The sequence below is a fragment of the Cyprinodon variegatus genome, unplaced genomic scaffold, assembly GCF_000732505.1.
Source record: "Cyprinodon variegatus isolate N-32 unplaced genomic scaffold, C_variegatus-1.0 Scaffold1288, whole genome shotgun sequence".
Lineage (NCBI taxonomy): Eukaryota > Metazoa > Chordata > Actinopteri > Cyprinodontiformes > Cyprinodontidae > Cyprinodon > Cyprinodon variegatus.
This window is the reverse complement of record NW_015151741.1, coordinates 60,320-75,066: the sequence shown is the minus strand read 5'-3', so window position 1 is coordinate 75,066 and position 14,747 is coordinate 60,320. Positions and strand designations below refer to the sequence as shown.

General features: G+C 37.7%; 1 protein-coding gene across 1 annotated transcript in view; it reads left to right on the top strand.

Moving 5' to 3' along the window:
* Positions 1-10,098, top strand: part of LOC107102648 (phosphatidylinositol 3,4,5-trisphosphate 5-phosphatase 2B-like) — a 35,353-nt gene extending 25,255 nt beyond the window's left edge. Inside the window, exons 23-27 of the mRNA XM_015402034.1 lie at positions 386-538; positions 942-1,023; positions 3,761-4,532; positions 4,614-4,729; positions 6,582-10,098. Coding sequence (XP_015257520.1) covers positions 386-538; positions 942-1,023; positions 3,761-4,532; positions 4,614-4,729; positions 6,582-6,675 — 1,217 coding nt within the window. The 3' untranslated portion in view covers positions 6,676-10,098. The remainder of the gene's footprint in view (positions 1-385; positions 539-941; positions 1,024-3,760; positions 4,533-4,613; positions 4,730-6,581) is intronic.
* Positions 10,099-14,747: the final 4,649 nt, after the last annotated feature.

The following is a 14,747-nucleotide window of genomic DNA, read 5'->3' as shown; positions in this document are numbered from 1 at the left end:
GCAAAGCCTTTTCTGTGAAAATGGCTGATATTTACTATCTGAAACCCAAAGAAACCCAGACAACAAGTTGTTTCTGTGCAGTTTACGCTCACTTCAGCTACTGGTGCAAAGTATTATGTTAACATTTTTTAGTAGGATTGGCCGTTGGAATGGATATATACTGTATATAGTGCCTCTATTTGAGAGGTCAGCCTTTCAAAGAAAATGATCCATTTGGGCTGATTAAAAAAAAATCAAAAGTAGTAAAAATGCAAGTATGTTTTGACAGCTCTGTACTAAAGGTTTGATGGTGTAGTTTACAAAAATGCATATAACTGAATGTGGAAAAAAATCTGTTCATTTTTCAACAACTTTCACTAATTTTTTATTAAAATGATTTCCCTAGGCGAATGCTGTGTGGCTCTACAGACAGTGATGGGTGCATCACAGAAATTTGAGACTTTTTTGAGTCATCGGGGCGAGGAGATGGGCTCCATCCGAGGACGGGTCAGAGTTCATGTGCCCAAGGACAGGCGAGCAATCCGAAAGAAGATTTATGGTGGGTCAGCCGAAAAACTTGTATTCTGGAACTGTGCCTTGCTTGCACTATCACTTCCCTCTAAAACCTCATCTCCACTCTCACTGCATTCCTTAACTTTCCTGTGTGCCTCACATTGCTTCCTCTATTTGGTTCCTCAATGATCCCATGGCTTGGCTTTACACTCTTGCTGGTATCTATCGAGTACTTCCTCTTTTGGCTCCTGACTGACTGATGCTGACCAGATGCATCCTGAGACACTGAGTATTAGGCCACCAGGTCAGGCATAACACACACACAAACAAAACTTTGCTGAGCAAATGCAAACTGGCAGTAGTCTTTTGCATGCAAGGAACACAGACTTTTAAAAAGTTTTGATCAGTGCAAAATGTCATTTTCATGTCGTGTAACTTTGCTTTTTCAGACTTGCTCTGTCTTGAGAAAAATGATAAAGGTCCCGGAAGGGGAAATGTGTCCCTTGCAGTAACACGGATCCCAGTAACGAGGTATGAGTGTCTCACATCCATCATCACCATCATCATCTAATAGCTTTTATTACATGCACAAAACTTCAAGATCTGATTGAAATGTATTTGTATTTAAAAACAAAAATATAATCAGGTTGTACTTTCACAGTCAAAACTGTGTCATGTAAACATGTCAGATGGAATATTCTAAAAGAATCTAGCCACATGTTGACACGGAGTTAACATGCACACTCAAGTCAGCTTGCCTCATACAAAATTACGTGATCCTAATGAGCGTTTACATGCATGCCAGTTGGAATAATCATCAATGACCTTTCCATTCTAATCCTGACAAATCCAATCACAAAATTCAGACTGGTATTTTTAAATGACACGTTTTTAGTCTGATTCTATGTTTCTTGAGATAACTTATGTGCATCTACATGTGCCAATTATTTTAATGCAATACTGTAAAAAAGCACTAAAGCTTTGGATTTGATAAAATGTCATGTGTAAAAAAAAAAAGTGCAGTTTTCTTATAATTAATTCACTCTAAACTGTGAGTTGTGAGTCTATCCCTCAGCTGTTTAAAAGCGCCTTTTCATTGTGGCCTACTGTACCTACGTAAAGCACACCTGTGATTTAGCATACCTAACCTAAGGCTACTTAAAGATAAGCTGATTAAATGAGATATTTAATTTTTCTCACACACAATGTGTTTATTTTAAACAAAGTATTTGAAAACAGTACTTTGTATTTACAGTCCATAAGAAAACCACTCAGTTTGAATGCAAATACCTTGGTTTTAGTAACTGTCACTGTAAAAAAAGAGAAGAGAAGAAAAAAATAATAAATAAACACTGTTTTATTATAAAGCCTCCGTTGGTGAACATGCTGCTATTGTTTTAAAAACCAGACAATAATTTGGTCATTAATATCAATGCTAAGTATTTAGCCAGTATCCTGCGTGTTTAAGTTTCTCATTTCAAGATATGGTCCAGATAAAGTTCTGCTTTATAGTGCATTAAGAGCAGCCTAACTTCTGACAATTACTGTTTTTGAAACCAAGTAAATGGGGCATTGCTCCATTTACTTGGCTCCATTTACTTGACTTCTCTTTTTAGATATTGGTGTTTATAAAGCCCTATATAACCACAGGTTTGTTCATAGTTAACTTGAAAGAGGATTTGGAAAATATTTCCTCTGACAGTTTAATTTTTTTTCAAACAACCATCTTTTATCCTTTTTTTTATCAAAAATAATGGCCATTAACCATTTATAATTTCAGTTTTAAGAACATTTTGTCTGTTTTTATTGGTCTTACTGCTGTGTTGTCTTAGAGAGGAGCCAAATATATCTGTAAAGTTTTGAGGAACTTTTGAAGAATTTCATGCCTGAAATCCCCTTTTATTTTCTCAGGAAATGCCAAGAGTGTTTAGGTTCTAGTTTGTATGGGTTGAAAGAAGCTTCTTGTGAGATTTTATCACAGATAAACTGTGGGATATTTTCTGATGAGCATTTTATAATATCAAACTGTTGGTCAGTGCCTAGTGCTGAGTGATACTGAGTGATAAACCAGTGATAAACTACAGCTTCAATAAAAATAAAAAAAAACAATGAGAACCAAGACACTGAGAAGTGGACTATTCTTACCACCATAAAGGTATAAATTCTCAATATAGGCTGTAACTGGAACTGAAAATGGATTTGGAAGTTAAGCTGGCCACCATTAAATAAAATAAATGGAAAAAACAGCATGCAAGAGGATATATATATATATATATATATATATATTTCTACTTCGAGATGTAGAACATATTTGAATATAGTGGAGTAAGTTAATGGAGGTTACAAAACAGTTTGATAAGGCTCCTTAAGCCCTGACTTTGTTTATGTAATCAAACAGACAAAAATCTAAAGTTGCACATAAATTACAATACACAAATACAAAAATAACATATTCATGCAGAAGAAACATTTTAAATCTGCCTTCTCAAAATAAACCTTCACAGTAGGTTATTTACATTTACTGTTGTATGTTCACTCGAGCTCTGAAATAGCTTAGCAGGCGATAAAATTAAACCAACAAAGGTTTTCTTTAAACAAGAAGTCTCACTTTACCCCACATGTAGGCGTTATTATATCTTAAAAAACAAAGCAGCACAAACATTTTTTTTTACTGTACAAATCTGACTGACAAAATAGACTAAATCAGTTTGGTTCAATGTGGAGCTTAATGGGGAGATGGTGATCTTTGGATGACCTTAAAAATATTGTTTAATATCTCAGAAAGAAAAGCAACATAAGCAACCTTTATGACTGCACAAACAAAACACTAACCATTCATTCTATTTGCCAAGTTTCTTCATATGGGTCGGGTGTCAGCTTTAAGTAGCTCTCTGTTTATGTTGTAATTTTTGTGCCACCGACCAGAGTGCTCAGAGTGGTTATGTTGAAAAATATAATATCCTATCAGAGTCAGTATCGATTTAGAGCCCAAAGTTAAACATAATTTGCAATAATTTACACAAATTAATAGATTGTCTGGATATTAGAATATATGCTGTTGGTATTTTTTTACCTAAAGATGGCCTTTGACAGAATAGACCAAAAACATTGAATTCATAAATGACAGTTGCATGCGTCCGCTCATTGGCTTGAAAGCTGTTTAACAGAATGAAGATGGCTAACAGCTGTTCTTCTAAACAATTCCTAACAATTGCAAAAAAAATAATTGTTCATCTTGTAAACATTTACTCCTGTTTATGCTTTGTAGGCCATTGGAAGTTCCTGTTAAAACTGCAGCAAACAGCTACACCAACCCTGCCTACTACATTTTTGAAGGCGTATCAGTAACACAACGAGTGGAGAAGCCTCCTCCCCAGCAAAGGGACCCTCAGATGATTTGGTCTGGAAATGAGGCCCTGCAGCTTCCAAAAGTCTCAGGGCGACAAGGGTTTGACAGGACACCTTGTCGCAGATCAGACTTTACAGAGATTGAAATTCCAGCCAACCTTACCCAGTGCAATCTAACAAAAGACCTCCACCCGTCCCAAAGCATTTCATCCTATCAGCTCTTCCCAGCCCAAAGCCCATCAATGCCCCCTCCTTCAAAAGATCCCATTCCTCAGTTCCAGCAACAAACTTCTCAAAGCAGAGAAAAATACCAGGATCAACAAAATGTTGAGGAGGAATCCATGCAGTCTAAAAGCAACGTGTATATCAATCGCACAGACATTCTAAAGAAAAATGACAGGAGCGAAAAACACAGTTTTGTTCCAGTGAGAACGAATGCTATCAATGCAAAGTCCCCATCACTCCTGCCATATATCCCTGCTCCCTTGGACCATAGGCAGCACTCTGTTTCCTGGATCATTGATAAGCCGCCCTCAGCAGGGGACAACTCCCTCACTGCTTTGCAAATTGCCAAGTCCCTCAGTGAGGTTGACTTCTTTCCTTCAGAGGAGAGAGTCCCAGTCAGGCAGAGGGCGATTTATGGAAACGGTCCCTCTGTGCATGGAAACAGAGGCTGCTTCTGGGATAAAGAGGTAAGATCCTCCTCAGAAGCACAGACGCTAAATGATGCTACTCCTGGTTCTCTAAAACAATTTAAATTCATCTAAATGCAGGTGTCTGTCCTAAAAGGAGCTCCAGAAACTGTGCAGGAGCTTCTTAGTACCCTAGGTCTTCAAAAGTACACCTTGGGACTTAGCCTCAATGGCTGGGATGATCTGGATTATTTCAGGTAAAGAATTCTAAATACATACATAGAATAATGACTGATATCTTTGAAAATAATAATAATGGCTCTCTCGCTATCTGTAAATGTTTGCAAATACAAACTAAGAGGAGCTTGGTGTTAGATTGTAATCTTTCACATCTTAAACACAAGAAACTTCAATAAAAAAATAAAATAAAATTTTTTCCAAGAAATAAAACATTGAATGTCTTAGTTTTTAATGAGACTTTAAGAGACTGCGTGCCCAGGGAGAAGCAGATACCTTTAAAAAGAGAATGCAGCTCCACCTTCACTTAATTGCTTCAATTGGTAAAAAACAATAGAATCAAGCTGATCTAACTACATTTATTTGCCCATAAGTTGCCAATTTAAATACATTAAAAAAGTGAAAAAAATATAACTATATAATCTTGACGAAGATGGCATCACTACCTATTAGCCTTTATAAAAGCAACATTTTCTTACAGCATTTTTTTGTTCCTCATTTTTAAAGACACTATCAGAACTGTCTGGTAATATGTCTTCACCTCATTCCACTTTTTCTTTCTATTTCTCTGAATGGTTTCAATCCCTCTCCATGTGTAGACAAGGAACACTCTACCATTTTTAGAAGCACATCATATACTTTTTAACCATAAGTAACAGGTTTTGTAATAATGCAAGACATAGGCCATGAACATTTTAACTGAAGTAACACTTATTGTTATTACATCCCAGCAGTGTAAATTAGCTACAACAACACCAAAAAAAAAAACAGTGGGATAAACAGAAAGTAACATCTTACTTTGTTCAAATGCCGATGACGCATTTTAGCGTTTATTAAATCCCTGTAAAAATTGGCAAAAAAAAACAAAAAATTTGATACAGTCCTTCGTATCTTTCAACACAACAGAGCTGCTAATAAAGCCTTCATTGTTATGGGGTCATGAAGCAGGTGTTACAAATTGAAATTCAAATTGGCAACTCTAAATTGATCTAGCCTAAAGTCGAGTGTTCGGTTTCACAACGGCTGCTATCAATTAGTTTAGTTGATTTTAACTAGTCCCATTCATAGTTAAGCACGTTTGCAACAAGTATGAAAAACCATTATCAGTGGAGCACAAATTCGACGAGTCACCATGACAACAGGCAACAGGAAGTGCCTATTTCACCCCACTGGAACTAGAGATTTTAACGCAGAAATGCAAAAAAATTCATTAAAAAAGGAGATTGTGTTTTAAAGACAGAGAAAACAGTTCTACAGCTACAAAGGAGAGAAAGATGGTGAAAGAGAAGATTGTAGCTCCAGTTAATGCGTAGGTTTATATAAAGTGGGCTATGGCAGGCAGTTTTTACATTTATTAAAAGTACATATCTCTGCTGTTTCATTTGTAGATAAAAAAAAAGTTATTCTAAAGTGTAGTAAAAGTTTTTTCTGGGGTTTCATAAAAACAATTATTAAAACAAAAAATGGATAAACTAAACAATGTGAAAATACAAACCTGTTTCAACTTTAACAATGGATTTTTGAAAGCTTTGCTTCTTAATATTATGGTGTGTTTTCATTGTTGCTCTCATGTCTTTTCTAATGTTGCATTCTGTTAGTTTTAATATTTTTTTGAAATGTCTACTTTTTAGACTGGTTATTTTTCTTCCCTTTTTCCTAAATGCTTCATCAACATTTTCTGGCATTCCTTTGCCAAAAAATTCATTTTGTCTTTTAGATTAATATTTGTTATTATGAAAAAACAAAAACAAAAAAAACAAAGTTTTCTTTAAACAGGTTGTAAATCCATGTTTTATCTTAATGGTCACTTTTATCTTGTGTGTATTTTACTTGATGCTACATGATTTTCTCTGGGTTATTTGTCCATTGCAGCGGGATTACTGAGGAGGATCTGTGTGCAGCAGGTGTAACAAATCCCTCACACCGGCGAAGGATCCTGGAAAACCTTCCCAGGAACTGGAACTGACAGAGAGAAAGTGGTTCAAAGCCATCATCCGTTCTGCTCTTAACTTGAACTGTAATAAGTCTGCTCTGATCTTAATAAGCATCATGTTTGATGGACCCTGTCCTCTTGTTATGCACTTAGTTAAAACTGTAACACATGGTTGTCAGTGCCAAAACAGAAAAAGAAGCATAATGCATGAAGTACCTGTTGCACACAATAAAACATTAATTTGCAGCATAGATAACAAGTTGAAGAAGTTGTAATTATATTAAAGCCTCTAGGAAATAGTATAACCCATTTTCCTGTTTTTCACGGTTCTTTCTAAGCCAGTGTTTGCTATCAGTTTTCCATTATGTCATTATGTTTTTTTTTTTTTTGCTACCATTGAGCCACAATAGGTCATTAGAATAAATCAAGAGAGCATAGTTCCATTAATATAGCTACCAGAAGACTGCCTGGAAACCTCTAGAAAAACCATTCCATCTCTTTATAATTTTGCTATCATGTCGCCTGATCAGTAGCTGCGTCTACTGCGCATGTTTATATAGCTCATAAAGCAATGCTTGACTGTCACCGAGCAATAACGTGTCATCTCCTGCTTTCAAGCAACAGCAAAATAGAGTTATCTCCTATTTATGGTCCTTATTTTCCATTTCAGAGCTCTAATAATATCCTCCATTATGCTGCTAATATGTTTGATCACTCTAACTAAATGATTTAGGGAAGCAAAGCCACATACTGGTGAGTACATCTGATATTGGTGAAATGTGTCAATATTTAGAGAACAATTAAGAGATTTAGACTGAGGTTTGGAAAATGACTCACAAGTCTGAGAAATGATACAGATGTCCACATCACCTTGTATTCTCGCTTGTATGTAATAACAGACAACAGTGGGAAAAAAAGGTGAGACAGTTGAAAATCCAGTCCCTAAAAATAACCCCTGAATATTGTCTGTGCTTGGTGGTGTTTTGTGTGGGCAGCATTCAGAGGAGGTAGTTACTTATTAAGGCAGAGCCAAACAACTCTGCTGAAAGCAGGTATGTGTCAGTGACCGCTGAGTCACAGCCCATTTAACCATGAGGGTATCATCTGTGGGAGTCAGGGGAAGCTTTGGCCAAGATGTCAAGAAATATGTGACAGGTATTCAGTTTTTCAACTGACTGAACGATATTTTGATCCATTTCATTCTTTGTAAAAATTTTGTATATTAGTCTGGAAATAATAGAAAACTTGTTAAAAAAAACTTCCAAGCAATTGTTTTAATTTATTCACTCAGGTTTTTTTTTCAGGTTTCAGTTTCAAGGCATGAAAATCTTTCACATGGCCTTTCGGCACAATTTGTTGTTTTGTATCCCAAATTTCTCATCAATATGGAATTCAAAATTGCTTGAAGCCTTCCATGCTGATTCTCAGGGCCGACTGTCCAGCATGTTTTTGGGGTTTCCCCTACCTCCACACACCTGACTTACCGTCAATAATTGAGTGATTAACAGACCCATCAAGCTCTTGGAGGCTACTGAGGAGGAAATGCTACTGTTTGATTATGAAATCATAAAACTATTTAAATCTGATGACAATATTCGGGGGAGGTTATTATTACGTGCCGTTCTGATGGTGATAGAAAGCTTAGAATGTGTGCATGCCTGAAGTAGGGAGTCCTGAATTCAAGTACCTTTCACACCTACAGGATTGATATGAGTGCAAATGCTGCTGCCTGATTGGATTGTGATTACCAGAGTGGGAGTTGTGAGCTGACCTGAGCACAGACAACAGTTACGACTCAGTGCTCTGAATGCTTTGACTTTGGCAGATGTTGAAGGAAAGGGCATTAGAGGCTTTAAGGATATGTTGACTGACAAAAGCTGGCATTAGCTTTAGTTTTAGTGATTACACTAGTTGGCTACAGCGTTAACCAGTGCAGTCATCGCCGATATCCAGTATTGAGAAGAAAGAACTGCTGCCTGTTGTAATGCTGTATCTTTTGTGCTGCCAACTTCAGCACACAGTTCTCAAACTATTTATGTATTTAGCCTGGTGTGCATTCCAGGCTAAAACAAGCTTGCTCAATACATGTCTTCTATATACTACACTCTGCTGTGCTTGGTCTGGATTTACTGCCCTTAAGTGGCATAATCCATCAAAAATGATAAATTATCAATTTATATTCATTTTTAACAGCCAAATCCAAAGATTAAAGACTTCTGTACAGTATGTACACAAAATACTTGTGTCAGTGTTTGTTAGTGTAGTTCACAAATCTAACTACATCTGTATCAGAAAGCTATTTGACTGTACAAAGATCACTCATCATCTTCACAGGTGTGGCACATTAAGAAACTGATTAGACAGCAGTATTATAGCCTAGGTGGGGCTTAGATTGGCAACAATAAAAAGCCAATGAGGGTCTTTATCAGAAAAGTCAATGTTGGCATGCTGACCATAAAAATGTATACCAAAGCCGTTGCTCATATGTTCTTTAAGTTATTAATGTCCATCAGTCTAATGTGTTTTGTAGAATCAGACAGTAAATCCAACCAGCCTGACATTCATAGACTTCAGGTAACCACACAATCCCTCGACATCCAGCATGTTAATTTGTAGTAGCATCTGAAACAGCCCCCTGGACATTTGCCTGGACAAAATGTTTGCATAATCAAAGAATTTCTTCATTCCTACAGCCTAGGCCATCTTGGCTGCATGCTTTTTTTTCTCATTGGGGTCTAATTTGACTGCACAGTAGGATATATCGTTGTTAAAAACTGCAGCAAGGTCAGAACTAGAGCAGTAGGGGGAATGTTCATACCACATATCGTTTTTTGATGTGGACTAACATTCTAAAGCGGGAAGTAGATGTGTGCAAAGTTCTGCATTGACACAAAAATGACATGTTGCCAAAACACATTATTGCCATTATTAAATTCATTAAGAACCTCATAGTCCCGGTTATCCAGATTTTTTATTTTTTTTGCCATTGTGTTTTTAGTTTTAGTTTAATTTCATGAAGATAGAGCCTTGCTATATTAAATTGTGCCAGTCTGTGAAGACATAATTTTTTCTATCTAATGTTATTCTGCACACAGACTCACTCTCTATCATGTGCTGCTGTAACAAGGCCTCCTTTGTGGCCAAAAAAACCACAGAATTTTTTCCCACCTAAATTTCAAATGTGTTAAATATAGACGCAAAAACTGCATCCACAGTCTGCTTCAGGTTTAATAAATGACTTAGTGTGGTAAATATTCACATTTGCATATACTAAATCCACTATCTTGTGGACAAGTTGTTCATTAGAATATGATCTGCGTATTCAGACAGGTAATGGCCTGTCTGTATAGGCAACAGACATTTGGAAACATTTGTTGCCAAATGTATATGCAACATTTCTTTGGCCCTTTTCTCAAGCTGAAAAATAAAACACATTAAATGACAACAACTGTAGTTTCTGCACTTTTGTCAGTATAAAGCATTCAAGTACTATCTAAAATCTATTGGTTTAATTGTATCTCAGTCACTCACGCTTGAGTCTTCAGTAACTTATTAAGTAAACCAACAGATCTGAGTTTACTGCCTCCTCACCAGTGCACATGCTGCTTGCTTTTATTTTTTTATGAGCAAACTTTATCATCCCTTGTCTAGTCTTGTGAATCTTTAACAAAAAGCTGAGATCCAGCAAATATAGCACAAACCAGTTATCATGTCCACAACCCCTGGGACTACATGCTCATTCATATACCTTGTCTCATTTAAAGCATATTTCTTATAGAGTAGCATTGGCATAAGTTCTACTAAAGCATTTTTCTTTTTCAATGGTTTAGTTTTTAAATAAATCACACTAAAAATGAAATAACCTTCTGCTAGTTCGCTTAAAGAAGGCGTATAACAGGAAGATTGTAAACATGGTGGAAGAAGAGCCGGTGTGCTTGCAGCTGGATTCATTCATCACCCAGGCTGAAGTCACCAAGGTGGTCAGAAAACTCCGCAGTGGCAATGTGGGTGGATGAGAACCCCCTCTGAGTACCTTAGAGCTCTGGATTTTGCCGGGCTGGTGTGGCTAACCCGCCTCTTTAACATCACCTGGAGGTCTGTGACAGTGCCCCTAGATTGGCAGACTGGGGTGGTGGTTCCCCTGCATAAGAAGGGGGACAGGAAGGTGTGTCACAGCTATAGAGGGATCACACCCTTTACCCTCCCTGGTTAAGGCCTATGCCAGGGTCCTGGAGAGGAGAGTCTGACTAATTGTTGAACCTTGGCTACAGGAGGAGTAGTGTGGTTTTTGTCCTGGCTATAGAACAGTGGACCAGCTCTACTGTACACTCTGCAAGGTTATTGACGGTGCATGGGATTTTGCACAACCAGTCCATATGCCGTATTTTCATGACAATAAGGCGCATATAAACGTCTTTTTTCCCCCTCAAAATGTGCGCTGTTAATCTGTGACTCCATGCGTGCCCATCTCATAGCCGATGTGAAAAACATGGTGAAACAAATGAACGCTGTGCTTGCTGTTATTCCGGGAGGCCTGACAAAGGAATTTCAACCGCTCGACATCGGTGTGAACCGCCCGTTCAAAGTAAGGCTACGTTCACGCGTCTGCTGCTTCATTTTTGCCGCTTGTACCAGTTAGTTCTGACGCGCGGCTGAAGCAGCTTTGCTGCTCTGGCTGTGCGGTGCAAAAGTGTGTCTGACGCACGTTGGGCGGAGCTACTCTATCCTTTCTTTGCCTTGCAGCTATATTTGCTGTGATCAGTGGGAATAAAGTAGTTTTAATCAGTGTTTTCTCATTATGAGTTTGTATGAAATCGTACGAAAAGTTATGCACCGTAATTTCGTACGTTTTGGACGTTTTTTTCATCGTATGTGCATGCGCATCTTAAGCACCATTCAAGAACATAGAATTGAAAATACAATTAGCCCTAACCCTGACCCTAACCCTAAGATATAAAACAGCAAGCAACATAGTTAGAGACATGAATAAGTGATTATTGCACTGTTTTTCCCAGTTTTACGTCCATCCGCGGATCTGCTTTTTTTGTCTGTCTGCCTGCGCACTGATTTGGTTTTTTGAGGAAAAACGTCCAAAGTGTACGAAATAGTGTGCATAACTTTTCGTACGATTTCATACAAACTGATAATGAGAATATGTTGTTTTAATATCTTTTTAAGTGAGAAAGTCCACCTGAAAACTTAATCATTGCAGTCAGTTCATCCAGATTACAATCCCACCTTCTAATATTAGTTCTGTCAGAGCCGCTCAGACCCCCACATACCGGCGGTGCGCTGTCAGTAGGATCCCATTCAAAACTCGCGGTTCACCGCGGCAGCTGGTAGGTGTTTTTCATCTAAATAATCTAAACTGCAGGCACCAGGATAATAAAAGCGAACATATTCTGCCGGCAGATTTCTGCATTTTAAGTTAATTTATGCGTCAATAAACTGTTTCAGAGGAGTGATCACAGCGCTCTGTGTCATCAGCGATGTGTCTGTCACACGGCCAGCTCCCAGAGGAGTGATCACAGCGCTCTGTGTCATCAGCGATGTGTCTGTCTCACGGGCAGCTCCCAGGTTTGATTAATACTTTGTAATAAATACATGAATAAAACACAAACATACTCAGTTTTGCTCCCGCTCTATTTCTAAATATGCAGTAGAGGTATTTAAACGTAGTAGAGGACATGTACCTGTATATAAAACCTGCGCCCTATAGTCCGGTGCGTCTTATGTGTGTGTTAAATTCAGTAATGGCACACACAACTGAGACTGCGCCTTTTAGTACGGTGCGCCTTATGGTCGTGAAAATACGGTATGTTTTGTGGTCCTGGAGAAGGCATTCAAACGTGTTCCTCGTGTTGCCCTGTGGGGGTGCTTCAGGAGTAGTCAGGGGCCATTTACTAGGTATTATTGAGTCTCCGTACAAGCAGAGTCAGTGTTTGGTCCACATTTCCAGCATTAAGTCCGACTTGTTTGCGATGCATGTTTGACTCCAACAGGGCTGCCCTCTGTCATCAGTCTTGTTCATAACCTTTATGGACAGGATTTCTATGTGCAGCCAATGGATGGAGGGAGTCTGGTTTGGGAACTGTGGTATCTCGTCCCTGCTTTTTGCAGATGATGTGGTTCTGCTGGCTCCCTTCTGCCAAGAATACAGCAGGTACTGGGGAAGATCGCAGCCAAGTGGCTTGGATAATAATCAGCTCCTCCAGCCTGAAACCATGGGTCTTGACTGGAAAAAAGTGACTTCTCCACTTCAGCTTGGAGGAGAGTTCCTGCCTTAGTGGACGAGTTCAAGTATCTTGGGGTCCTGTTCAGAGTTCGAGTACTTAAGTAAGAACCATGTAAGCTGCACCTAACCATGTATTAGTTTTTTTTTTTGTGCACATCAACAGGCCATCTGTATTTGATCATTTTGACACAATGAACTCACAGTTTAGCCAAAATGAGAACTCTTTCAAAAAATGATTTTTTTTATGACATCCCAAAATGTCTTTGTATTTTTGAGCTAACAAGAAAGCCATTTACAGTTAACTAATCTTATAAGAGACAAAACAAGGTATCTTAATGGTTAACCAGGACTTTTGTGACGAGACAAATCTACATTTTTAAGTCATTTGTGGGTCATTGTCTCTCATTGAACTCTGGGGCGATAATGAGTTACATATCAGAACACGAGTCTGTTTTACATCAGAGGGTTTGTTTTTGGATATCAGACCGAACCTAAGAACGAACCTTCCTCTCAATCCTAGATCAAATGCATGGAGGTGAGCACCACACTAGCTGGCATCACTCCACATCTTGCTCAAGCTCAGGCTCCTTCCCCCGCAAGCAAGGTAACATTCCAAGCCCCCATAGCCATGGATCAGGACATCGCTGCCTTTGAAGTTCAAATAAATAAAAGTATTTTTAAATATAGCTGTTTGTTCTAGTTATTATTTGCTTTGCTGATACAATTCAGCTTGATTTGTTGTATCCTTTGAGTAGAAATTTATCAATTTATGAAAAAATTACTTTTAATTAATTTATTCATATCTTCATAATCTTGATTATTATAAAAAAGTAAACCTTATCTTTCTGTTGTGTGTTTTTAACTCCCAGGAAAAGTCAGATGTGATTGTAATTTAAATCACCCTTTTTGAATGAGCCATAAGTCTGCTTTGATACTTTCTTGACGTCAAAGCTTCTTGCAAAACTTCTTGCAGTAGTTGGATAGTTTAGTAGCAATAATGCATTTCAACAGAAATAAACTGTTAAATGCATTATGCGTTATTTGGCGTTATTGCGTTATTTTACTGTGACAAATAACAGTTATGTTTTCATAACTGTTATTTGTCACAGTCTGCTTTAATACTAACATCTTTAGATCCATGTTGCAATATGTGGGAGCAGACCTGTATCCCATGTCATCCAGTTTCTGCAGTTGATTGACCATTTGAACCTTTACTGACTGACATTATGGGATCTTTGCTCTCATTAAAATTTTATTCTAGTTTGCAAAAAGCATTTTAGGCAAAAATGTGTTATTCTTTAAAACATAACATGATTTAGGATTTAGACGAAAATATTGTGCAAGACGATCGAGGGAATGAAAGAATTTTATACCATTAACTGGAAACAGGGAAGATAAATTTGACTTTCTGTTAGATATTCAATATGATATTCAGTTTTTTTTTTTCAAAACTGTTGCAACTTCTTGAAAAACAAAATAATAAAGTGATCAAAACCATCCCATCTTCACTTAGTAGGCCATCTTTCTAACAAGGCTGGAGAAAAAAAAAAAGCACAATTTTCTTTTAGACTCATGCAGAACTTATTAAAACTGAAAAAAGTCCAGAAAATTGAGGCCTTCCTACAGACTTAAACAAGATTTTAAGTGATGCTAAAATTTGAATCAGATCCTAACAATTGACCATTTCTAACTTGCCCTTTATTTCTAAAAGAAAAAGCAGTTGCCTCCCAAATGTCAGGTTGTGCAGAGGTTTTTAGAGGACCAAAATGAGGACGGAAGCTGAGATGGTTTCTTGCTTAATAATCAGTATTGGCAACCAGGCGCGCTGGAAGCTGTTTCAAGCGAGGGGGGCTGATGGCTGGGTTGGAAA